Here is a 24,800-nt window from a genome sequence, read left to right on the forward strand (position 1 = left end):
TAAAAAATGCTATAAACTGGTATCAAAAGAAAACCCAAGGGAGGCTGGAGGAGGAAGCAGAGAGGGAGGCGGGAAGACAGCGAAGGAGGGAGGGACCTAAACCTTCGACCGCTAACAACTGGTTGGGAGAGAGGTGTGAGGGGAGTTGGGACGGTGATACAAAGTGCATAACTGTGCCTCCCCAGACGGCCCCCGGAGGTGGAGGGGGCAGAGGCTGCAGCCTGGGGCGTGGGGGTCTCAGCAGTCTCCTTGCCGGGGACCCCACAGGGACAGGCACTGCCTGAGACTGCCAGATGGGAAGGACCTGCAACAGAAGGAAAGAGAAGAGGTCAGGCAGAGACGTGGGAGTAGAGGAGGCGCTTCGGCGTCTCTCCCCCACCTCTCCACACCCCCTCCACCGCGCACCCGCCTCCCCACACCGCAGCCTGGCTCCCCCAGCGGAGCCCGGTGCGATGGAGACCCTGCTGGGCACCTGGAGCCTAGTGAATGCACCCCAGGGTCCCAGATTGGAAGGGCGGGCAGACCACGCTCAGGCCACCTACAGGGCACAGGGGACCCTCCTTGAGCCCAAGAAGGAAGGTGGGGATGGACGGCCCCAAGCCAAGGGACCTGCCAGGTCTCTGGAACTTGGCCTCAGCTGCCTGCTTCCAGCCTCGCAGAGAAAGAGGGATGGAGAGCTCAGGTCTAGAAGAGGGTCTGGGGCCTCCTGAGTCCTCCAGGGCAGGCCCTCTTCAGCCCTGAACCCACTCCCAACCCCAGACAGGCCCAAGCCCAGCTCCTGCCCTCACCTCAGTGACTTCTCAGACCTTCTTCTTCTTCAACTTCAGGGCTTGCAGCCAGTTGGGCGACGATCCTTCTGACCTTTAAGGCAGAGGGCGAAGGTCAGAAGGGAGTGGTAGGGACAGAAACGCCCCTCCCACCGGGAGAGGTGGCCTCGGGCTTGGTTAGAGACCAGCACTCCGGCACCAACTGAACAGAGCAGACTTGGGTCATGCCAACCATCTCAAAGCCTCAGTTTTCCTCTCTTGTAAAGCAGGGTCTTCCTTTTAAGGCCAACGCAGTGAGGCCAGTGAATGCCCGGCGCGTAGGTCACCTACCCTGAGGATTTCTCTGGCTTGGGAGGTAACGCGAGGGGCTTCCCCAGCCCCGGGACCTTGCAGGACTTGGAGCGAAGGATCACGGGCTCCTTCTGACTCGACTTGCTCTCTGTCGTTTCCCCCTCATCAGCCGAGCGGTTCCGGGAGCGCAGCTTGGCCTGAGAGACAAGCCAGGTGCAGACAGATGTCAGAGGGGCAGGGAAGAGCATCCACAGAAGGCTAGGCCTTCTCCCCAGAGTACGCCGTCCCCAGAATCAGGCTCAGACCCCCTCTACCTCTCACCCCAGTGGATGCAAAGTCGCTTAGAGATGAGCTTCCCCCGAGAGCTGAGCCATGCCTGGCACACAGCAGGCCCTCAAAGAGACACTGCTGAAATGAATCCAGACTAACTGGGCTGGACAAAGCCAGCAGTGGCTTCCCATCCCTGCGCCTCTGTTCCCTCTGTCTCGAATGTCTCCCCGCCTCACACCCTGCACAGCCCACTCCTCCGCGCACCTCGAAGCTACAATCACATGTTCATAGGAGGCCTTCCCCAATCTACCCTCGCCTCCTGCACCCACTGTCTCTCCCTCCCTCTGAGCAGGCCCACCTCTTACCTCTACCCCCCCCCCCCAGTGACACCTAAACTTCTCCCTTCACCAGGGCTAATGATGGCACGGCTCATGTCCCCCACTACCCTGGGAAGTTGTGGGACACAAACACGCCTTGTTCTTCCTTCCATCCCACTTAGCGCGCAGCACAGGGAGAGCAGAGTGAGAGGAAGAACAGGAGGAAGGGGATCGGGAATGAGAAGATGGATGGAGGGAAGGCAGGCTGGACGCAAGGTGGTCAGATGGCCCCGTTATCAGACGGTACCTTCAGGGCTGATGGGCTCAGGCCAGGAAAGAGGTTGACTTTCAGCCCCTTGGTCACCCGTGTCCGGCGGTTCTGAGGCTCCTCCACCACTTCCTCGTCTGAAGACGGTACCCGTGAAGCCCGCGGCTCTGCAAGGGCCCAGAGACGGGCTCAGCACAGGCGGCAACCCCAGACCTCCCCGCCCCTGCACCGCCCTCAGACATGGACACGGACATCGTCACACGATACCCCGGCCCTACCTGTAGAGTCCTGGAACAGCCTTGCGTCCGACTCTGCCACCTCCGACAGGCCCAGCGTGCCCCCAGGCCGGATGGCCGGGGCCCGGTGCCCACGCTTGCGCCCCAGGTTGGCACGGCTCCGATACATGGCACTGTCAAGGATCTCGGTGTCCTGCTCGGGACAAGGGTAACACCACTGCCATCGTCTTCGTGGTCCTGCCCCATCCCAGGGGAGCCGCTAACAGCCTTGGGCCGGAGCTTCCTGCTTTCTGCCTCCCGGACTGAGACTGCTCAGGGCCCACACAGATGAGGGAGGCCCAAGGGACGAGTACCCACCCCCATACCCCCGACAACATCCCACCCACTGCCCTGGGCTCCCCTCCACTGACCTCAATGAAGGAGAAATCCTGACCAGTGGAGCTGGCGGGAGGGCCCTGGGGGGGCCACTGTGGGGTGGGGGGCCACTGTGGGGTCGGCGTCCGGTCCCGCTCGCTCCGCCCGGTCCCTGCAGGGCCCCAGGTGCCGTCTACCTCTTCTGTCTGGCTGGCTTCACCATCAGGCTGGGGCCTCCAGGAGGGCAGAGGGTCCCGGCCAGGCTCCAGGGGCTCCCCCTGGTCAGCGCCTGCTGTGGCCCCTTCCTCCTCTGACAGCTCCCTGAGGCCCGAGGCTGCCGACTCCCTCCGGGCCGCTGCCCTGGAGCTGCTGGCAGCCAGCATCTCCTCCAGCAGGCCCTGGGAGCCGGAGGGCGGGGAGCGGGCCAGGCATCCGCCAGGGCTGCAAAGGACCAGAGGCCAAGGTCACGTGGGACCACATCTCCCTCCCCGAAGGGCGCTTTCCCCAACCTCTCCCTCTTCTCCATGCTTCTCCCGACAGGCGCCTCATACAACACAGCACAGAGGGCAGCACCTGGGCCAGCCTGGCGGGTTCAAATCCCAGGTCCACCACTTACTGAGACTTTGGATGAGTGCCTTCACCTATAAAAGCCTCGGGGTCTCCTAACTACAGAATCACTGGGGGACTGGAGTGAGACTCTAAAGCCCCCAGCACAGTGCAGAGCCCTCGGTATATGCCCTATAAATAACGGTTACTATTACCACGACCGTCGCTGTTGTTGATGCTGTCAGTGTGTCCCCCCCCCCAGGGCACCAGCTTGGGTGGTCACTCTCCTTGGGATAAGCCAGGCAGCGGTCCATCTGCCCAGCCTGCCTCTTCGGCCCCCACCCTCCAGGTCATCCCTCCCCGTGCCCCAGTCTCACTGAGCACCCGGGCCCTCACAGATGGCTATGTGTCCGACTGTGTATCTGGACAAGCTGTTCCCGCCTGGAAGGCTCCCCCGCTGCCTCTCTGCTCACTCTCCCTGCAGTTCACTTCCTCTTCTGAAGCCGGCCGGCTCCCCTCCCCCAGCCAGCGCTCTCCCCAGCCCTGCAAGCCCTGGGTTCTACCTGCCCCAGCCCCTGCCTCAGAGTCTGTGGTTCTTTGTCCCCACTGCCCATCTGTGAGCAACTCAAGGGCAAAGACGGGCCCCCTGCCACCTTTGTGCTCCCAGCCCTTGGTCCAGGGCCTGGCCAGGAGCGGGACGGAGCAAATATTTGCCGAGGGAATGAGAGGCTGGGTCACCTTGCACCTCGACACGGCGTCTGCGTCTTCTGCCCGCCGCTCCCTGAAAGCATGACAAGAACACACCAGGCACAGCACACCACTCTCACTAGCTCACGTTCCTCACACGAGGAGACTGTGTTGCCCAGCTGCCCCCCTGAAACACACAGATACACCTGCACACTCTCACGGCACATCTCCTGCAAGGAAGTGTGCACTATTCATCAGTCACTCCTTCCACACACACCTCGTACCCGCCACACCACAAGCACAGCAGAGCCACACCCGACACACACACACACCGTGCACACAGGCATGGGAAAGGCGGGCAGGACAGCACCCTGGAGCCAGGCCACGAGTCCCAGATTGGAGGGGAAGAGCGTGAAGCAGGTGAGTCAGTACCAGGCCAGAAGGGGATAGGGCAGGAGAGAGCGTGTGTCAGTCTGTCCTTCCACAAGCTGCTGACAGATGGAAGTTAAAGCAGTCTTGGGAGGGAGGGAGGAGGCGGAGGTAGCAGCAGAAGTGCAGCAAGGCAGCGGAATCAGGAGCAGCCCTGGAGGGGGGCCAAAGCCAGCTTACCCCGCTGCTTAAAATCAGGGAGGCCAGGGAGGGAGGGGGCAGCGGCCGCACCCCACCCAGCCTGAGGAGGCCCTGCCCACAGCCTCTCCCGGGGTGAGGCAGTGAGGAGGCTGAGGGCAGGCCCCGAGAGCTAAGGGGACGTGAAACAGCGGATGGGTGGATGGAAAGATCCACCTCCAGAGCGAGACCTGGCCCGGAGCCACGTGGGCAGAGGGCAGTGGAGGAGCTCGGTGGGCTCTGGGGGTGACCATGGGGTGGGGGAGGGAAGCATTCATCCCTGCTGACCTGTCTAAACCCCACTCATCCTTCTTCCCATCCCGGGAGAAGCTTTCCTTCTCCTTGTTCTGGGAGCACCCAGAACACCTATAACCTGAGCCGCTCCCTGGCAGGGAAGCAAGTCAGGAACCCGTCCTGAGCACTGCCCACTCCAGCACACATATGGACTGCACCCCTTGCCTGTGGCCTTGGCAAAGTTACTTATCCACTCTGAGCCTCAGTTTCTTCATCTGTAAAATGGGGATAATATAAGTACCTATACTTTGCCGGGTCTGTTGGCAGAAATATACACCCAGCACATAGTTAGCCCTTGATGAATTTTTAGGGTAATCATCCTCGTGCTCAACACAGGTTCCCGGCCTGAGGACTTGTCTCATACCATCTCTACCCCTCACCCACCTGGACTTAGAGGCTCCTGAGGGCCGGGACTCTATCCAACCTCACCCCCACAGCCACTCCAGGTGTAAACATGGGGATCGGCATGTAGTAGATGCACAAAAAATCAGTTTCCTTGTGTTCAAGGCTTCAAGACCGAAAATGAGAGAGGCGAGGACTGAAGCTGGAATGATGTGTCTAAAGGGGCAGCAGCTGACCTTGACCTCAGAGAGACAGAAAGAGCACCCAGAGAGATGGTTACAGGGCTGGGGCCCAAGGGAACGTGAAGGAGCCCACATTCACAAGCTGTGGGGCCTTGAGAAAGTCACACTGCCTCTCTGGGCCTGCTTCCCCACCCACGGAATGAAGGAGCTGGCCTCAGTATCCCTGCGGGTCCTCTCACATTCTGTGAAGAACCCCCCACCCCGCCAAATGGCTGGGAGGCTTCTGCCTCGCTGCGGCCTGGGGGAAGGGGCAGGAGATGACCAGGAGGCCAGAGAGAGGAGAGGGCAGTGCAACAGCTCTCAGGAGACCCAGGAGCGCCACTCCCACCAGGACGAGGTGACCTAGACACAGAGGGGAGGGGCCTGAGCTCTCCCCCACGCCGCTCTTGTCCCAGTTATATGGACAGTGGTACAGCCAATGACCACCAGCAGGGGAACCTTTGCCCCACACAGGATGATGACCAAAGTGTCTTCCAAGGCCTCACTTTCGGGACAGCCCCTCACGTCCATCCACACTTGCAAAACAGATACAGATACTGGTGGTGAGCATTCGGTCAGTGACGACCGCGTGCCAGGCAGGTTTCTATCACTTCCTGTGTATGAACTCCTAGCCCAACTCCAGAGACATTGCTGACTCAGTGACCTTAAGCGGGTCACACCACTCCCCGACCTGCTAACCGGAGATGATAAAATCCCTTTCCCGCTTCACAGGGTAGGTGTGAAGATCAATGCTGTGGGTGTCGGGGGTCGATTACTCCCAATTACAGACAAGACACAGGACGCCTGAGCAGAGATGGGACTTGCCCAAGGTCACAGGGGTGGTGGCAAAATCAGGACTCAAACCTGGCACACAGGCCCAAAGCCAGCCGGCTCTGAGCTGTCCTCAAGGACTTCTCGTTACCAGGAGAACCTCCAAAATTTCCTCTAAAGAGCAACTTTCCAGAGGGTAGAATTTCCCTAAGTCAGATGCTCAGAACACCAACCCCTTGGATATTAGTCAAATAAGCTTGAGAAACATCACATTAGAGAAAGATATACAGGATCCCTTACTCCTGTGCTTTCAGTGCTAATATCCATACTCCCTAAGTCTCCTGTACGCTCACTGAGTACACGGTGCCGTTTTCCAAACACGCAACATGGCCGGAAAAACCCAAGCGTTTTCAAGGTGTGATGGAGACCGGAGCTCAGAGAGCTGAGCGCTGAGGACTCCCAGCTTCTCTGCCGATACCCTTCCCCTTCCCCAACCCAGTCCCCCAGCCAGCCTCTCCCTCCATCCGAAACAAGGGGAGATATTCTCGCTTTCCCCCTCCCAAGGCCCACCCCAATCTTCGGGGAAAGGTGGAGGCCTGTGGGTCCCACTGCGTGGTAGTCTAAGAGCCTTGAACGCAGTAAAGACACAGAAGTCAGAAAGAGACCTTGCTGGCTCGGTGACCTTAAGCGGGTCACACCACTCCCCGACCTGTTAAACGGAGATGATAAAATCCCTTTCCCGCTTCGCAGGGTAGGTGTGAAGATCAGTGAGATGCAGTGTGCAGCTGAGCATGGGGCACTGCGGAGTTCTGAGAAGTTCTGAGAGTCCCGGGAAGCGGAATCCGGGGCAACCACGGGGAGCCTACACTCTCCTCCCACCAGGAATGTTACAGCTCAGCGAGGTCCAGCAACTTGTGCAGGATCCCAGGAGCCTGTGGACTCCTAGTCCCGGGCACTCAAGCCCTTCCTGCAGGCTTCACCTCTGCCCACACTCCTCCATCTCCCCCTCAGCAGCCTGAGCCCCCAGAATACTCCCCGGGGCATCGTCCTGGCCCCAGGCTCTGTCCACCTTCCCCTCTCCCTCCTCCTCAACCCCAAATGCCTCTCCTGACCCCTCCAACACCCCACCGATTCCCTCTAGACACTTCCTGGTCCCTCCTGCCCCCCTCCCACTACCATCAGCCCCTTCCACTTCTAACACAGATCCCATCCAACACCCCCCTCCCTTCTTCCCTTCACGCCAGGTGAGAAGCTCCAGGGTTGGAAAAGGTCAAACCTGCTACTCAGTCAAGAGAATTAAACCCAACCTCAGTGGATGGAAATGTTAGGGAAATAGAAACAATGCCTTTTTAGCACCCTTACCAGGTGCAACATCACCTCAGTTGGTTTTAGAACAGAAAAATCTCAGGGACAGACTGTGGTTGGCTCGGAAAACTATCGGTTTGGTTTTTTTTGGAAAGTTCTTTTTCAGAAACTCTGTGCATGGAGGCCAAGGTCATGGGGCCAGGAGCCAGGTCCCAGTGCCCTTCAGGTTCTTTTTTTTTTTTTTTTTTTTTAAACCAGGGTTTATTCTCTGTTGTTGTTGTTTTATTTTTTATTTTATTTTATTTATTTATTTATTCATTGGCCGTGCCACGAGGCCTGTAGGATCTTAGTTCCCTGACCAGGGATTGAACCTGGGCCGCAGCAGTGAAAGTGCAGAGTCCTAACCACTGGACCGCCAGGGAATTCCCGCCTTTCAGGTTCTTAAACTGATGCCCTCCTGGGCCTTAAGTCAAGGCAGGCAAGAAGCACAGAGATCCTACCCGCTGCAAGAAGCAACGAGTGCCACTGCCCGCTCCACCCTGACGTGGAGCGCTCAGGCCAGGACGATGCAGAGTCCTCCGCCCCAAGCCTGTGAAAGCATCCGTGTTCCCTGGTCCTGGAGCACCTGCGGCTTCAGGACCGAGAGGCCTGGGGAACAGCCACCAGAAACCAACCAAAGACAGGACATATCCTCCAGCATACTCACAATCACCAAGGAAGCCTAAAGCATGGGTTGCAAAAGTCACACCTCAACCATCACATTCATCGTTCAAAAAAGGAACTCACCTGTATGTATGTCAGAGTTCAGTTTAAAAAATAAAGCAAAAGGGCTTCCCTGGTGGCGCAGTGGTTGGGAGTCTGCCTGCCAATGCGGGGGACGCGGGTTCGGGCCCTGGTCTGGGAGGATCCCACGTGCCGCGGAGCGACTGGGCCAGTGAGCCACAATTACTGAGCCTGCGCGTCTGGAGCCTGTGCTCCGCAACAAGAGAGGCCGCGATAGTGAGAGGCCCGCGCACGGCGATGAAGAGTGGCCCCCGCTTGCCACAACTAGAGGAAGACCTAGCACAGAAACGAAGACCCAACACAGCCATAAATAAATAAATAAATAAATTTTAAAAAAAATTAAAAAAAAAATAAAATAAAAATAAAAATAAAGCAAAAATTCACAGTCCAAACCACCTCAATTTTCCAAACACTACAAGTTCTTGGGGGAAGGCAGTTTCTATCCCCCTTAGAAAGGGTGCACTTTTCGGACAGCCATCACACCTTCCCTCCCCACCCTGGGATGGCGCTCCCTTACCTGACTCCAAAGCCGGGGGATTCCCCTGCCTCTGATCCGGGTTCCTTGGGGCAGATGGCCACGGAAGGCAGGGGAGCGTCTCCGCCCTGGGTCTCTGGCCCACTTGTCTTGCCAACTCCCAGCTCCCTGGCCTCCGAGGGGTCTCTGGCCTCCAGGCCAGGGGACAAGACGCCGTCGTTCCTCAGGCCTGGTTCAGGGGGCTGGCTGACCTCCCCTACCGCATGCTGCCTGGCTTCACTCCGGGCCCCCAAGAGCTCCACGTTCCGGAGCCCCGAGTCCTGGGTCCAGTCCGTCTGCCCCACTCCACACCCCCGTGGCCCCCGGGAACTCTCAGACTCCAGGTCGCAGGGCATCTCCAAATTCCTCAGGCCCAGATTGTCGCCCCAGTCCATTTGGCCCGCCCTGAGCTCCCTGTTTCTCAGCCCTGGGTCAGGTGTCCAGTCTGCCTGACCCACTCCGCGCTCCCTTGATTTAAGGAACTCTCCTGCCTCCACACCTGACCAGTCGGTCTGCCCCACGCCACTCTCTCTGGCCTGGCTGTGGTCTCCTGCCTCCCCCACTGCTGCCAAATCTCTGCCCCTCAACCCGACCTCAGAAGTCCAGTCCTTCTCCCCGACTCCGATCCCCCTGGGCTCCACAGACCCTCCAGTCTCCAGACGGCCGGCCAGCTCCACGTCTCTCAAGCCCAGGTTGTCTGCCCAGCCCACCTGCCCCATGGCATCCTCCCTGGCTTCACTCAAGCCCCCAGAACGCGCACAGCTGGACACTTCCAAGTTCCTAAGGCCCAGCTGGTCCCTCCAGTAAATGGTCCCGGCCAAGGTCTCCCCGGGAGGCACAAAGTGGCCACCTCCTATCTTGCCAGAAGGGCTCAGGCCAGCGCCACTCGCTCTGTCGTTGCCAATGATGCCAAACTGATGGCTCCTCTCGGCAGCCTCCACGCAGAAGTCGCCGCTCCAGTCCCGCTGCCCTGGGCTGAAGGACGCCTCTGGCTGGGGGACAACGCCGAGGCTGAAGTCACCGGCCCAGCCTCGCTGCCCCCCCTCCCTGTCTTCCTGGTCGGCATCACCGGGGCTCTGGCCCCCTGCCTGCTGTCTTCCCTGCAGCCCTCCAACCTCCTGGCTGGCACCACCGCCTTGCCAGCTGCTCTGGTCTCTCTGTCCCAGTGCCCCATCCTGTGACTGGGGGCTGCTGGGGCTGAACAAGCCCCCAGGCTCAGTCTCTTCAGGCCAGCTTACATCCCTGCTGGCCTCGCCCAGGCTCTCTCTGCCACTCAGAATCTTCTTCTCAAACTCCTCGTCCTGTTGTTGGGCTTCCTCGGGGCTGAACCCGGCACTCAGGGCTCTCACTCCGAAGCCTCTGTCCCGGGAGCCGAGGGCCGTGGAGCTGCCACCGCGGCTGTAGTCTCTCATCCAGGCGCTCTTCCCGAAATCCTGGCCCGGCTGCTCTGCACCCCGCCTGCTGCAGGTGCTCAGGGAAGCATCGTTCTTCCCGAACTCCTGGTCCTGCTCACCTGCGTCCTGGCTGCTGCACCTGCCGAGCTGGTCCTTCCTCCCCAATTCCTGGCTCTGCTCATCTTCACGCCGGCCGGCGTAAGCACCCAGAGACTCCCTCTTCCCAAATTCCCAGTCCTGAAGGCTTGCATCCTGACTGCTGTAAGTACCCAGAGAATCTCTCTTCCCGAATTCCTGGTCCTGGATTTCTACATCCTGGCTGGAGGAAGAGCCCTGGGAATCCCTCTTTCTGAACTCCCAGTCCCGAACATCCCCCTCTTGGCTCTGCGGAGTGCCAAGCTGGGTTGGCTTTCCAATCACCCGGTCCTGGGCCGCGAGCCCCCCTGGGGCCGACACTCCACTCCCATCTTGGCTGCCGACCTCCATCCCCTCCTGGCCGATGCCACACCTGCCGGCCCACTCCCTGGAGCTCCCCTCCCCCACTCCGTGCCCACACTTGTTGGTCCAGTCCCTCTCTCCAAGGCCTGGGTCCCCTCTAGGGCTCGCACCCCCAAGGCCATAGTCCTGAGAAGTGTCTTGGGACCAGCTGGAAGGACTAAAACTGCTGGGATGTGTGTCTGCTACAATCCCAAATTCACTCTGCAGATCTTTCTGGGCCCAGCCAAGGAGTCCCTGGGAATCAGGAAAAAAGAGAGAAACAAAGAAACTATGCTTAGAGTCAATCAGGGTGAGAATCAGTCCAGAATGAGAGAGTCAGCACTGCCTAGTGCCCAAGAGCCCCACTTTGGCTACAGAAAGCCTGGGTTTGGATCCCAGCTGTGTGACCTTGGGCAAATCACTTAACCACTCTGGGCCTCAGGGTCCTCATCCTTAAATGGGGTAATTCCTACTGCGTGGGGTGGTACAAGAGGATTAAACAAAATCATTTAAGCCAAGTACTCAGCATAGCGCCTGGCGCACCATGGACACTCAATCGATGATCCCATGGTCATGTTTACAGCCCTTGGGCAACACTTGGCAAACCGCCAGGAGAGAGGCTGCCTGGCAGAATGGTCTTCACATGGGTATGGGGCTATACTTTCAGCAAGGAGAGATCAAGAACTCTAAGCCCCTCCACGATCTCCTTTCCAAGGCAAAATCCCAACGCCACCCAACACCCTTCTAGCCCCCGGGAGTTCCCAGCCCCTTCCTCCCTAAGGAAAGCACCCTCCTGCCTAGGCCTCCCCGGGAAGACCTCTCAGTCCTCGCCCACCTGCCGGCCTGCCCGCCTGCCCGCCTGCCCGCCTGCCCGCCTGGGAGGCAGAAGGGACAGCCTCCTCCTGCACAGGGGAAAAGACCCAGCCGGGACTCCCGGCACCCCACCCCACCCCACACTCCCTGACTCACTCCTGCGGGTGGGGGAGCCCTGGGCTCAGGGCTGCGGAGCCAGCCAGCCTCATCCCGCAGCGCTGCGTTGGCCAGCAGCCTCTCCAAGACAGACATGCTGGGCTCCCTGTCCCCAGGTCGGGCCATGGCCCCTGCCTCCTGCCCCCTGCCCGCCCCAGGCTACTGGGTGCGGAGGGTGCCAGGACAGGGCTGGGCCGCTCCCCTCGCCCGGACCTGTCCGATGGCTCCGGCTCTGGCTCTCGCTGGCCCTGGCCCCGCTCCCTCCAGAGCAGCTGCAGCTCCGGCAGCCCCGCCCAGAAGCCAGTTGAGTCACCCACATCCTGGGACAGACACACCTACTTCAGGAGCCAGCCTGGTCTTAACTCCTTCCTGCTCCTCCTCCTCTCCCCACCTCTGCCCCCAGAGGCCCCCAGGCTCCGCCCTCCTTCCAGCCCCACCCCTACCAGCCCAGGCTGGGCTTGAAAAATACATTTCAAAAGCCACCTGGACCCCAGCCCTGAGATTCTGGGGCAGCCTGGTAGAAGAAAGGGCACTGGCCCTGGAACTGGCGCTCTGGCCCTGGCCCAGCCACCAACTTGCTGGGTAACCTTTGCACAAGGCTCTGCCTCCTCGGGGCCTCACCTGCCTGTCTACAGAGGCAAGTCTGAGCTTAATAGTAATAATGTTCATAAAAGGCAACACTCACCAAGCACTCGAGATGAGCCAGGCACTATTCTTAGTACTTTACAGGTACTGTAACCGGCACGCTACAAGGTAGAGCTCCTCACTGTTCTCCCCATTTTACAGATGCAGAAACCAAGGCACAGACAGAAAAGTCACTTGCTCAAGGTCACACGTGGGCAAAGAGCAGGGCCAAGACACGAACCCAGGCAGTCTGGGTCCAGAGCCCATAGCTCTAACTGGCTATGCTGGTGCCCTTCATAATGCCACCCATAATAATGTACTGAACACTGTTTGCCAAGCATTGCACCCAGCGCTTTCCATGTCTATCTTACCCACAATACAAGCCTAAGAGGCAAACGTTATCATTGTGAAAGGACTCTGAAGCTTAGAGGTTAGGGTATGTTCCCAAGACCAGTCAGCTGGTGGATGCTGGAGCCAGATAAGAACTCACACTAAACCCTAAGCACCGTCCCATACCCTCTGCTCTGCCAGCTCTGCCAGACGGTACAGCTCTGAGGGGCACGTCCTAGGTGCCCTTGATCATGGCTGGATCCCAAGCTCTGATCACATAAAATCCATGTTGAAAGAACAAAGCCCTCCGGAAGTCCTGGCTTCCATCCCAAGCCCCGCCCCGTGCCCTGTCCTCACCTCAGAGCAGGCACTTGGGGTCTGTGTGTCCTTCAGCTCAGATCCAGCTCCCCGCCTTGCACCTCCAGCACTGGGGGGTGGTGAAGCCAGGAGGTCATCCAGCCAGTGGGAGCTGCTCTCAGGGCCTGCAGGCTCGGGGGACGCCCTACATGGGTCTTGAACCTCTGTCCTGGGTTGGGTGGTCTCAGCCTGGGCCAGGGTCACGGCCTCCTCCTCGGCAGGCAGTGCCTGCCCGGGGTCGGGGATGGTGGCAAAGAAGACACAGGGCTGGTCACGGGGTGCTGGCTGCTGCTGCCCCAGGACCGGCTCCAGGATGGGCAGGGTGGCCTCCCTGGTGGGCGGAGGAAGCAGGGATCCCTGTCTGGGCAGGGGCTCCCGTTCCTCGTCCCTCTCCTCTGCTTGCAGCAAGACTGGTCCAGGCGGGTCCCCTGCTGTTGGCAGGGGCTCGAGGGGGACAGCTGGGGACTGAGGATGGCTCTCCCCATCGCCCTTTTGGGTTGGGGAGGTGCCCGGATCATCCGCCTGCACCCAGGAACCAGGCCTTCCTGGGCCCTCTGGAGCTGGCGGGGCCCCTCGCGCCTGCTGGGACACTCCTTCCTCCCTGCCGGATGCAGCCCAGTCTCCAGCCTCTGCAGCCTCCACAGCCTCCGCGGCCTCCGCGGCTTCAGTGATGGGGGAGGGGGGCGGGGAGTCCAGCCGCCACACCCCTAGACCCGAAGGCCGCGTGGGGAAGGTCCATTCAAAGGACTGTGACAGGCTCCAGCTGGACTGTGTCTCACTCCCAAAGGGATGATCCAGGGCCGACTGGCGCCCCTGGGTTTGGGGCAGGGCAGCCAGCGAGCCCCCCAGCTTCTCCTGGTCTTCGCCGGGCGGCCGGAGCCCACCTTCAGAAAATCGGCGCTGAGCCAGGCTGACGGGACAGAGGTCCTCACCCTCTGTGGCCGCCACCTCCCCAGATGGCAACGTCCAAGGGAGGTCTAGCAACTCACCCCCCTCCGTCAGGGGTTGGGGCAAGGCGGCTGGGGGCTGCTCTGGGCTGCGGCGCCCCGAGAGCTCCTGGAGGAGAGGGCTGCTGGGTCTGGGGGCCTCCGGGGCTCCCAGAGAGGGGAGCCCCGGAGTAGGGGGGTGGCAGGAGCCCTCATCAGGAGGGGCCGCAGCTGGGGATGCCGGAGTCTTGGGGAGGCAGGGAGAAGTGCCGGAAGCTGCAGGGCTCTGGGCTTCTGGAAGCTGTGAGTGGCGGGGAGAGCTCTCATCAGGTGAGGAAAGACGGGGAGACTCGGGGGCCGAGCTCGAGGCTTCAACGGGGAGGCCTGGGCTGGCGGAGCGTCCATTCTCCAAGGTGGAGCCTGGACTGGAGGGGACCCGGGGCTTGGAAACCTGCAAGAGAAAGGTCAAGAGCCATCACTCACCACTCAGCTGGGTGGGGGGCCCCCTGCCACCCCCACAGAGACCTCAGGTCAGCGGTTGCCTCGCACTCTCACACTCCACGGAGGAAACCCGGGCGCAGAGGGACAGCCACCCAGGATGGCCGCAAGAGGCTCCCACATGACTTCGAGTGTCTTAAACGTCTCGGGGTCCACAGACCCCTCCTTTTGGCCCTCTCCCCACAAAATGCACGTCGCCTTATTCACACGGTATCACTCACACCACTTCAGGTGGTTCAAACCCTCCCGCCCACACCCACCCACCCCAAAGCTCACCTAAGGATCTTCTAAAGGGTCCGTGGTTCATGGGTCAAGAACACTGGCTTTACAAAGGGAAAAGGAAAACTGGGACTCTGGCTGTCTGGGTGTGGGGAGGTTCGGCCTCAGAGCAGGACTCCAGGCCCCATGCAGCTCCAGACCAGCTCCCAGGAGCAGCTCCTACCTCCCAGGGATGGCGTGGAGCTCTGCACCCTGCTCTGTGTGTCACAGTCCCGACTCAAGGAGGCAGGCAGGCCGGCCTCAGCGTTCAGGTGAAAGGCCCAGGGCACGGGAAGGCACCTGGCCCAGAGCTACCCCTGCCCCGGCCCTTGTAAGCTGTATGCCCTCCTGCACAGAAGTCACTCCGAGCCTCAGCTTCCCCATCTGTACCCTGGGGCTGGTGGCAACCGTGTCCGTCTCACAGTTAGGTGAGGATTAAGTAAGATTTGTGCACATGGCCTTTCAGGATAGGACTTAGAGAAAGAATGGATGCTGTGGGACACTGGGGCCACCAAACACCTGGCACTCCTTTACCTTTCCACTCAGCCTGTCCCCAGACGGCAAAGTGAGTCTTGCTCTACCTGACCTCTGCCCACCCCCAGAGATCACGATTCCCCTGCCGCCCTCTCGCCAATGGGGCTATTTCTGCCACATCATCACCTACTGGGTCTGGGCAGGGGGAGGCATCCTGCTTCCTTCTCAAGGCCAACTTCCATTCCCTCCACCCTCTGTCCCCTCTACAAATCTCTGGTTAATTTAAAGCTCATGCCCTTGAACTACACCAGCCAGAACCCCTCCTGTTAGAGCCCCCTACAGACCCCTCCTTCCCTCAAAAGCAGAGCTCCTGGACCACTGCCACCCTCCCCAGCGCTACCCCTGTTATAACGCATAGTGATTCCAACAGTCACACCGTCAACCCACCCAGCATCCTGGCTCCAGTCCTTGCCCTCCTCTTCCCCGATTACTTTGTGACCCACCTGTCCCCAGGATCCTACCCTAGACCTTGTCCTTACCTGTAACGACTGCTCCTCCATAACCTCATTTTCAGGTGTCCTGCTCACCCATTCCCACCCACATCTGTCCACCTCCCTCTTTCCACCCCCCACCCCGCTTAATCCCTCAGCCCCTCTGAGAAGCACAGCCACTAACCCTCCTTCCTTCTCACCGTCCGACTCCCTCCCTTCTCTCTTTATCACCACTGATGTCACTTTTTTACACAGCTCCCTCCCTCACCCTACTGCTTAACCTGTTTAAATACACAGCTCTCCCCACCTCAAGGCTGCACCCGGGCAGCTGTGCTGGAGGGGGCTGGAGAAAAGCATGCAACCAGGATGGCTGGGCCTCCTGCGGCTCACCCCCCCTGCCCTCAGAGGGGCTCCCTGCGGCCCAGCAATCCCACTGCACACCCCCTCCACCCCCCAGGCAACGCTTTCCCATCTGGTCTCCTCAAAACTCCATAGTTCCTCCCGGGCTCTCTCAGCTGACGGCCTTGCCCCCCTTCCCTGAGAACGCAGGGGCCGTGGGCGGAGGACACCCACACCAGCACCCACAGCCCCGCCGCCTGCACAGGAGCCCAAGCACCCTGCTCCCTGCCGTGGTCGTGAACTGTCCTTGCTCAGAGCTAAGGCCAACTCCTCCTCTCTCTGTCCTGCATCACTGATTTTTCCTACTCTACTGGATCATTTCCATCAGCACACAAACTGCTCTCGTTTCTTCTGGCTTAAAAAAAAAAAACACACAGTGCTGTTGACTCCTCCTCTCTCCCTGGCTACCACCCCTTTTCCTTAAACACAGGGCTCTGCATTCAGTATCTATCGCCACAGCTTCTCTCGCCCATCCTCTGCTGAACCCCCTCCAAATGGGCTTCTCTCCTCGCCCGCCATCCCACCGCTCTGGTCAAGGTCACCCATGACGCCCTGCAGCTAACTCCCATTTCTCAGTGCTCATCTTCCTTGCCCCGTGGGGAGCGTCTGACCACTAATCCGCCCTCCTCCAGTCTCCCGCCCCCCCACCCCCCCAGTCCTGGAAGCTACTAGCTTCATTTGGCTTCCAGAGCACTCCACGCTGGCTGGATTTTCTACCTCACCGCTGCTCCTTCCCGCTTCTTCCACGCTCCTCTGCTAGGCCTCCTCCTCTTCCCTCCTATGCCTCACCCCCTCCCTTGGTGATCTCAGTTGTCTTTACTACCACCCCTACACTGACAAGGCCCTGCAGCTCCAGACTCAGATATCCCACTGCCCCCTCGACGTTTCCCCTTGCATGTCTACAAGGCATCTCCAACTCAACAAATCCAGAAGCAAGCTCCTCTGATCTCCCCCGATCCTGCTTCACCCTAAGAAGTCCCCTTTTCCATAGAGGGTAACCTTCTGATCGCTCACCTCAGAAGCCCTGGAGTCACCCTTGATTCTGCTCTCTCCTCACATCAATCTATCTGCAAATCCCGTCCACGCCACCTTCAGATCCTAGACAGAGGCCACCACTGCTCGCCATCTCCACCACGGGCTATACCTCCAGAGTCCATGACCCCATCATTTCTCACCTGGGTTATCCCAACAGCCCCCTAACTAGTCCCTGCTGCTGCCCTGGGCTCCCTGCAACCAAGAGGGCAGGGTGACTCTTTACAACTAAAACAGCAGAGGTCACTCCTCTCCTCCAGCCCCTCAATGGCATAATCCCCTCACGCAAGCAAAGGTCCTCCTAGGGGCCTGCAAGGCTATCACCTCTGAGTCCTCCCTATCGCCCAACTCCTCCTCTCTCACTGCGATCCAGACATCCAGGCTTCCTTGCCGGGAAGGTACCAAGTCCTTCATACTTGCAGTTCCCTCTGCCAAAAATGCTATTCCCCAACATCCACATAGCTCACTCCATTTCCCTCTTCGTAGCAAGGCCTCCCCCTGTTATCCTCACCCCAGAACCCTTCCAGGTGTCCCCAGCACCTGTCTGACACACTACACATCTGCTGGCTCGCAGGGATGTCTGTGTTGGCATCTGCCTCCCCGCATTGGAAGGTGAGCTCCCTGAGAGCAGGGGCGGTCTTTGTTTCGTTCTCTGCTGTTTCCCCAGTACCCAAGTCACAGTAGTTGCTCAATAAATACTTTTGGACAGACAAATGAATGGAGTCAGGTCTCCCTCATGGGGCAGATAGGACAGCCTCTGGCTAGCAAGGGCTCTGTGAGTAAGAAGGACCACCCTTCACATCACTTACTCAGAAATTCAGGCCGTCTGCCCTCTGAGCACACTGTCAGGAGAGGGGATGTAGCAGGAAACCCCCAAGAAAGGACTCTTCCTCTCTTCTGAACCCTGAGAAGGCAATCCAGCCAGGGAGAGCCGAGGACTCAGACCCTTCAGATCCTGCCTCAGCTCCTGGGTAAGTTACTTAACCTTTCAAGGCCGGGTGTCCTCACCTCTCATATGGGACCAAAGGGGCCTGCCAGCTAGAGTTATCACAAGGATTAAGTTAGTCAACATTCCTGGGATGTGCCCAGCACACAGTAGGTAATCAAGGACAGTTGTTCTGGACACTGTAAGAGCCTCAGGGCCTGAGCCACGCTTAGCCAGGGTGGCCTGGAAGTGGAGAAATCTGAGTCCCAGGGCCAGCCCTTGGGCCAGTCACCTCCTCCACGGCCTCCGCTTCCCCATCTAAACTACAAGGAGGTGAAAGAGATGATCTTAGATGACCCTTCCAGCTCTAAAATACCACGGTTCTGATTCGCAACCGGAGGGTAACTCACGTCAGTAGGTGGCTCAGAGCTGGCCAGCTGAGCCAGGTCCCCGTTGAAGGCCAGGTCCGAAAGGGGGTTCCTGTGAGGGAGAAAGAGGGGAAATGGAGGCCTAGAATGGAAAGGCCTGTCACAGGGTAGATAAGGGAGAGGTGATCACGGGTCTGCCTAAGCGACTGCAACAGCATCCAATGTTAACTGCCTCCCACCTCCCACAGGCATTTCCTACTGGGGGACAGAGACGCTATGCAGTTTCCACAAAGTGCCCCAGAGACAGTGCCTGTTCCCCACCTACACACCAAGGGTTAAGTTCCCCCAACTCCATTGGGAAGAGGATGCAGCTTGCCCAGACCCCTCCATGGCTCCCAAAAAGATACCCGCCCCCCTTCCCTTAAAGGGTTAATGTTCTCCTGCCACCAGGGAGAATGCAGCTGGTCCCGCTGCCCTGCCAATACTTCTTGAGGAATTGCAGGGGGAGGGAAAGGGGGAAGAGGGAAGAGTGATTTTCCAAGGTTGAAGTTGTTCATTTTAAGCCTGGCTTGGAGCAAAGGAGGGGAAGATGAAGGTCGGAACCCAGCCTGGACAGGGTGTGACCTCCTGGGAGCCCAGGCCTGGGACAAAAGGGTTGATAGGAGGCCCTGCCTTCCAGGCACTTTAAGGTGAGAGAGGGGAAAGGCTGGAGGGCAGGGCAGCGCAGGGTAGGGCAAGGGTCTTACCTTCCAGCTCAGCTCAGACCACAGCGGCCCTGCCCTCCACAGCAGCAGGAGTGGGAAGGGGCCTGTGGGCCCAGCAGAGCTGCCAGGGGTCCAGCTGCCAAGTGCCTCAAGCAGCTCTCCCTGCCCTGAGCATGGCCTCCATGCAGCTGACAGCCCTCAGCCTCTTCCAGTGCCCAGGGGCACCTCCTGGTCAGCCTTCTTTTATATACTGGCACCAACTCTAGGCAAGTATACCATACGCAACAGTCTCCAACCTAGCTGTACTTCCTGTGCGTTGACACTAGCTGGCCTGGCACCAAGGTGTGTTCATGTCTTTCCTCTCCCATCAGACTCCTCCTCACAGCCAGACTGTGCCCTCCTCAAACTGACACACTCACACACACACACACACAAGCACCTGGCACACGGCTGCACCCACAGCACGAGCTAGCAGTTAAAGTTAAAAGCACACACTGGAATCAAACAGACCCGAATTCAAACCCCAGCTCTGTCTCTCTCACTTGCTAAGGGACCAGGGGAAGTCACTTTTGAGCCTCAGTTTCCTCATCTCTAAAATGGGTCTAATATTCCCTTCACTAAACAGCATGGCTGTGGATTAAGTGAGGCAGAGATTGACTCTCAGTATAAAAAAAAACCTGAAAATAAACTTCCATACCATACATTTGAACTCTACTATAAACGTACATCAACTCTGTATAGAAAACTATCATTGTAAAAAGAACACAGTAGCACTGTCTGCTGGCGGGATGTTTTGTGACTCAGACCTAACCTAAAAGCGAAGATCACAATCCCAGATGCAACTACCCACTTTGTCCTCCAGGCTGCAACCAAACATACGGCCTCCCACCCCCTCACCTCTCCTCGGGGGTCTTGCTGGGCTCTTCAGGGCACTCTGTGGGAGACTTTGCCGGCCCCTCCTGGGCCCATTCCCTGGAGAGGGTCCCACCATCCTCATCCCTGGGACCTGTGGCCACACCATAGGTCCTGGGGCCATATCTTGAGCTGCCATCATGGTTAAAGGTGAGGCGGGAGCCCCAGCGGCGGTCAGGGTTGGCCGGGACCTCCTTCCTTGGCTGTTCCATCTTGGCCAGGATCTCTTCCACTGTGGTGGCTGCAAAGCGCTCCGAGGCTGGACGGAAGGGGGCGGGTGCCTTCCGCACACCCGTCGGGGCGGCACATCGAGCTGGAGGTGTCAAGGGGGCTACCTCTTCTTTCCCAGGCTCCTCTTTCACAGTCTCTCGGGTGGCTTCTCCTCCAGTAGGGGCCTCAGCCATAGGCCTTGGTGCAAACGGAAGGGGACGCTTGCTGCCACCATAGGGCTGAGGTCCCGCCAGCATGTTCATCTTGCGAGCAGAAGGCAGCTCAGCCAGAGGACCCCGGGGAGGCCGAGGCCCAACAGGCACCAGCAGGCTGGGCTTGGCAGGCAGGGCTGGCTTGGCGGGCAGGGCTCGGGGTTTGGGCTTGACAGGGGGTTTGGCCCGAGCGTCACCTACCAAAAGGAAAGGGTTGGTTCGGGGGATGTCAGAAGAACAGCAAGCAGAACTTCATCTCCCACCGTACAAACTCAGAATGTTCACATCCTTCTAGGTACAAGTCAAATGTCACCTCTTCCACGAAGCCTTCCTTGATTTTCCATACACATGCCAGAAACATCTTCTCCCATCTCCAAATTCCCAAAATGTCTAGTCAATCCCCCTTATAAGCTAAAGCTATTTAAGGGTCCAGCTGGCAGCTATTTCTCCCTGTACCCACTTTGCACCTAGTACACGTTCTTAACAAATGAATGAATAAATGAGCAAATGAGCTAATAAATGAGTACCTGCTTACCCATATCAAGTAGTCAGCCCACCATCTCCCCAATGTAGTCCTCTCCTCTTACATGATACTCTGCTATACTACCATCCACAGTAAACTTGTTATCCCAGCTCAGCTTCCCTACTCTGCCACCCTGCGGCCCCCTCCCCCAGTGCACACCCAGGCCACCTCCCCACTGTCATCTGGTGTGTGATCAGGAATGCAAACTTACTATTGACCTAAGCCAAACAGAAGTAAATCTGGTATAGGAGGAGGAAAAAAAAAGAAAAAAAAAAAAGACCAGAAACCTATCGTCTACGTAAGGCATTTCAATACCAAATAAAAGACCTTGAATTACTCATGGCCACGGCCGTTTTAATAGAATCCTTCATCGCCCACTCATTTGGCTCACGGCAAGAAAGGCGTCTAGACAGGGAGCCAGGAGGCCTGGGTTCAAATCCATAGGTGCATGCCATTTCCCCCCTAGGCCTCAGTTTCCTCCTCTGTCAAACATGTGGTTTGATCCACACCATCTCAAGGTTAGTCTGCTCTCCTCTGCTGGAGAGCTATGATCTCAAACAGTTCTGAAGGGTCTCAATGGGAGCTAAGAACCTTTCAGACTCATCCTGCCCGTCCTCAGTACTCCTCCCTCCCTCCCTCCCACTGCACAGAGTCATCGTTCGCCCAACCGCTCCAAGACAGAATGGGGGTTCAAGCCTCCGCCCCTCCCACCCTCCTCCCAGCCACCCCGCTGCCCCACCCTGCACCCATAGGTACCTGGCTCAGAGCCAGCAGATACCAACTCCTCCTCCGGCTCCCGGGGCGGTAGGGAAGCCATGGCTGTGCCTTCCCTGAGAGCAGATACTTTCATCACATGCGGCAGACCTGCGTGAGAAGTGGGAAGCAGAGGGGTGTGAGCTGGGGTGGCTGAAGACCCAGGAAAAGAGAGAAAGCAAAAGGGTTGGGCGCTGGCAGTAGGCTCGGTGGCGAGGGACGTCTCCTACTTCTGGCAGAGGCAGAGTGCGGGACAGGAAGAGGGAACTTCAGGAGGGGGGGCTGGGGGAGGTCAAGGGAGGTCCCCAGCCGCCACACCCTCCACACTTCCCAAATCACTCTCCAACTCTTGTCTCCTAACCCTAAAGTCCTGGAGCTTCAGGGAGCCACGCACTGCTCCCTCCCGTGGCCTGCTCTCCGTGGCACCCCACTTACCTCTCCCAAGGCACCCCCCGGGGTCCGGTGGCCCCACTCGAGGTATCTACTCAGGGGCAGAGTAAGAGGTCCGCAAAGTCTGAAGTCTCTCTGTGAATCACCTCATGGGAGACGGGAAAAACCCGCTCCCTCCTCCCCAACCTGGGGCTCCGCCCCACCGCCTGCCTGCCTGCCTGCCTGCCTGCCTGCCTCCCCCTTCCTGCTCACCCTCCTTCTCTCCCTCCCTCCTGCAGCTGGGAGTGGTTCCCTCTCCCCCCGCTTCCCCCCTCCTCCTTCCACATCCCTGCCCCACTCCCGCCTCCTTCAGAGCTGTCTCATCCAAACACGGAAAAATAAGGAATAAAAAGTAAACATCTGGAATACATTTTTTTCTTTGATTTCTCAATCGCTTTGGCTTCAGCTTGGAATTTGATGAGGTAAAGTCAGGGCCTAGTCCTGTTGCCATAGCAATGGCCTCCCACTGGATTTCCAGAGCCTCGCCAAGAGGAAGGAGGAGCCGGCCCAGGCCTGGGCTGGGAGAATGGGACAGGGCTTGAGAACATCCGGGGGGCGGGGTGGCTTGGGGGAAAACTCCCTAGGGTTCCCTTTCTTGGACAGTCACAGTGGGACAGCCTCAGCCTATGAATGTATGTGGGCATCACTCACCAGCCTAGACTTGACCTGAGGGGTTTTGAGGGGGGCTGAAGTAGAAATGTTAAACCTAATGACACAACCCTATGGTAGAAGCCAATCGGGTGCCCCTCCTCTAAGCTTGTAACAGAAGCTTCAGGTCTGCTACACCAGATTCAAATGCTGGGTGGATCTACCACTTTCTAGCTCTGTGACCTTAGGCACATTGCTGATTTCTCTAAGCCTCAGTTTCCCTATGTGAAAAACACAGTTACTGAGACTGTTAAGAGGCTTACATGAGGGACTTCCCTGGAAGTCCAGTGGTTAAGACTCCGCGCTTTCACTGCGCACTGCAGGGGGCACAGGTTCGATCCCTGGTCAGGGAACTAAGATCCCACATGCCATGCAGCGCAGCAAAAAAAAAAAAAAAAGAGAGAGGCTTACATGAGAGGATGCACACAGCTGCTGACCACAATGCCTAGCACCTAATAAGTGTCCAATAAATGTTGGCCATTATTAGTATGATTCCATTTAGTGTCACCAATAAGCTAACACATTGGTGACCACCTCCTCCTTTCCCCAAACCACAGGCTTCCGTTGTTCCAGACCATTCCTTCTCTCCTGCAGGCCCCAGTCATGTCACCTGCTCTTCAGACACTTCACCACCTCCTCAGTTCCCACCCTGGCTCCTGAAGCACCATCCCACCCTCAAGACCCCCCCAGGTTGACAGAGCCCTGCCCCTCTTGTTCCAAAGGAAGAGGGGTATTTCCTATCACCTTGTGTGTCCACAGTCAGCGAGGACGACCCAACCTTCTCCAACCTGCAAGGGGCACTGCCTTCCTCAAAGTCACCCACTCCAGCTGGTCTGGCAAGACAGCACCAAATCCGAAGGGACCTCAGGTGTCCAACCATTGCAAAACCCACCCACCTCTCACTTTTACCCTGCCCCAGCTTGTCTGAAAGATGGGAGGGAATATGAAGGAGGTAGAGAGAGACCCATGATTGTCAATCCCTTGGTCAGCCAACTACCACACAGGATGCTCACTGTGGGTGGGTGGGTGAGTAACTGTGCACAGCCGGTCCAAGTGTGCATGGAGGAGGGGCACATGACGGGAAAAAATAAAATTAAAAAAACACAAGATTGTTTCCTTGTCCCTGAACATTATTACCAGGGACATGGTGTGGGTGGTTAGAAATGGAGAGGAACTGGTCCAGAACCGAAAAACCCTTCACCTGGGGGCCTGGTGGACACCTCAGCAGTGTGAGGAGCTGCAGCTCGCCTTCCCCAAGAGGAGGGGGTCGCAGCAGTTCAGAGGCCCCAGCCAGGAAACCCAGGTGACCAAGGCCAGAGCCCAAAGCTGTAAAATCTCAGTGGCTCTGAGCATTCCCAATCCGTAAGAGTCAGGAGGAGGCTAGCTGACCCCTGGGAGCGCAGGCCGCCAGAAGGGCAGGGGAGAGGCCAGGCAGCTCCAGCCCCGGGGCAGAGGCCCAGAGAAGCATCGCCGCAGGCGGGGTCGGCCCTATAGACCTGGGATCTCCGGCCGGATCTGGGGCCAGAGAGGTCGGAAGGGACAGCTTGTAAACTGCTGGAGGAGGGAGGGCCAACGGGAAGACGGAACAGCCCGGGGCGAGGGGCCGTCTGGAGGGCCCCAGTGGGGAGCTCTGGACACAGAGGGACGGCAGCAGCCTGAGGGGAGAACAGGGTAGAAGAGGAGGAGGAGGGGGCGGCGGCGGTGACAGAAGCAGAGAACCTGTGCGCGGGATGTGGAGCAGCCGGCGAACAGACGAGGGACTGGGGACAAGGACCGGGTGGGGGCGGACTGGGGTGCTTGTGGGCGTGCCGAGGGAGCCGGGGGAGGGGGCTAGCGCAGGCCCGGGGGTAGGGAAAGGCGGGGGTCCCTCCAGCAGCGCCGCCTGCCCCCGGCTCCTCCTCAAGCCCTCGCCCCCTCCCCCCTTTCTTCTGGCTCGGTCAGCACGAGCTCCAGACCGTGCACCCACCGCCCCCGCGCACACGCGGCAGGTCCCCTGTGTCCTCCGCCTACCCCGCGTCCCCGACCCCTGCAAACTTTCCTGGTGACCCCCCTCCCTCCAATCTCAACCGAGGTCCCGACTGAAAAGCGCCCACTCCTTCCATGCCTCTCCCCCGCCCCCAACGCCGGACCCCGCCCCCTCCTTCGCCCTCCCGCCCGCCCCCGCACACTCACGCGCTCCCCCAGGATCCGGCTCCGCTCTGCTCGGTCTCGGCACCCCGATGCCAGTCTCCGCCGCCGCTACCGCCGCTGCCGCCGCCGCCGCCGCCGTCACCGCGGGACCAAGCCAGTACGAGCTGTGGCGGGGCCCCGCCCCT

The 24,800-nt window shown here is 58.8% G+C and overlaps 1 protein-coding gene across 2 annotated transcripts; it reads right to left on the reverse strand.

Moving 5' to 3' along the window:
- Positions 1-215: 215 nt before the first annotated feature.
- Positions 216-24,782, reverse strand: TNKS1BP1 (tankyrase 1 binding protein 1). 2 transcript variants are annotated; one of them, XM_061201766.1, is made up of 12 exons: positions 24,658-24,782; positions 21,412-21,519; positions 19,696-20,329; positions 18,137-18,206; positions 12,724-14,100; positions 8,576-10,698; positions 2,560-2,944; positions 2,192-2,342; positions 1,953-2,080; positions 1,098-1,255; positions 789-861; positions 216-304 (listed from the first exon to the last, which is right to left on the reverse strand). In XM_061201766.1, exons 2-11 carry the CDS (start codon positions 21,503-21,505, stop codon positions 801-803), a joined length of 5,181 nt encoding a protein of 1,726 aa, XP_061057749.1. In that variant the 5' UTR covers positions 21,506-21,519; positions 24,658-24,782; the 3' UTR covers positions 216-304; positions 789-800. The 2 variants fall into 2 exon arrangements, with proteins under 2 accessions (XP_061057749.1, XP_061057750.1); XM_061201767.1 differs by lacking the exon at positions 24,658-24,782 and adding an exon at positions 21,844-22,032.
- Positions 24,783-24,800: the final 18 nt, after the last annotated feature.

This window comes from Eubalaena glacialis, chromosome 10 (genome assembly GCF_028564815.1).
Source record: "Eubalaena glacialis isolate mEubGla1 chromosome 10, mEubGla1.1.hap2.+ XY, whole genome shotgun sequence".
Taxonomy (NCBI): Eukaryota; Metazoa; Chordata; class Mammalia; order Artiodactyla; family Balaenidae; genus Eubalaena; species Eubalaena glacialis.

Coding starts and splice junctions, on each gene's coding strand:
- TNKS1BP1 (XM_061201766.1), bottom strand. CDS start 21,505: ATGAAAGTATCTGCTCTCAGGGAAGGCACAGCCATGGCTTCCCTACCG. Junction 14,101..18,136: donor GCTCTGAGCCACCTACTGAC/GTGAGTTACCCT, acceptor TTTCTCTTGCAG/GTTTCCAAGCCCCGGGTCCC. Junction 2,343..2,559: donor AGGATTTCTCCTTCATTGAG/GTCAGTGGAGGG, acceptor TGTCCCGAGCAG/GACACCGAGATCCTTGACAG.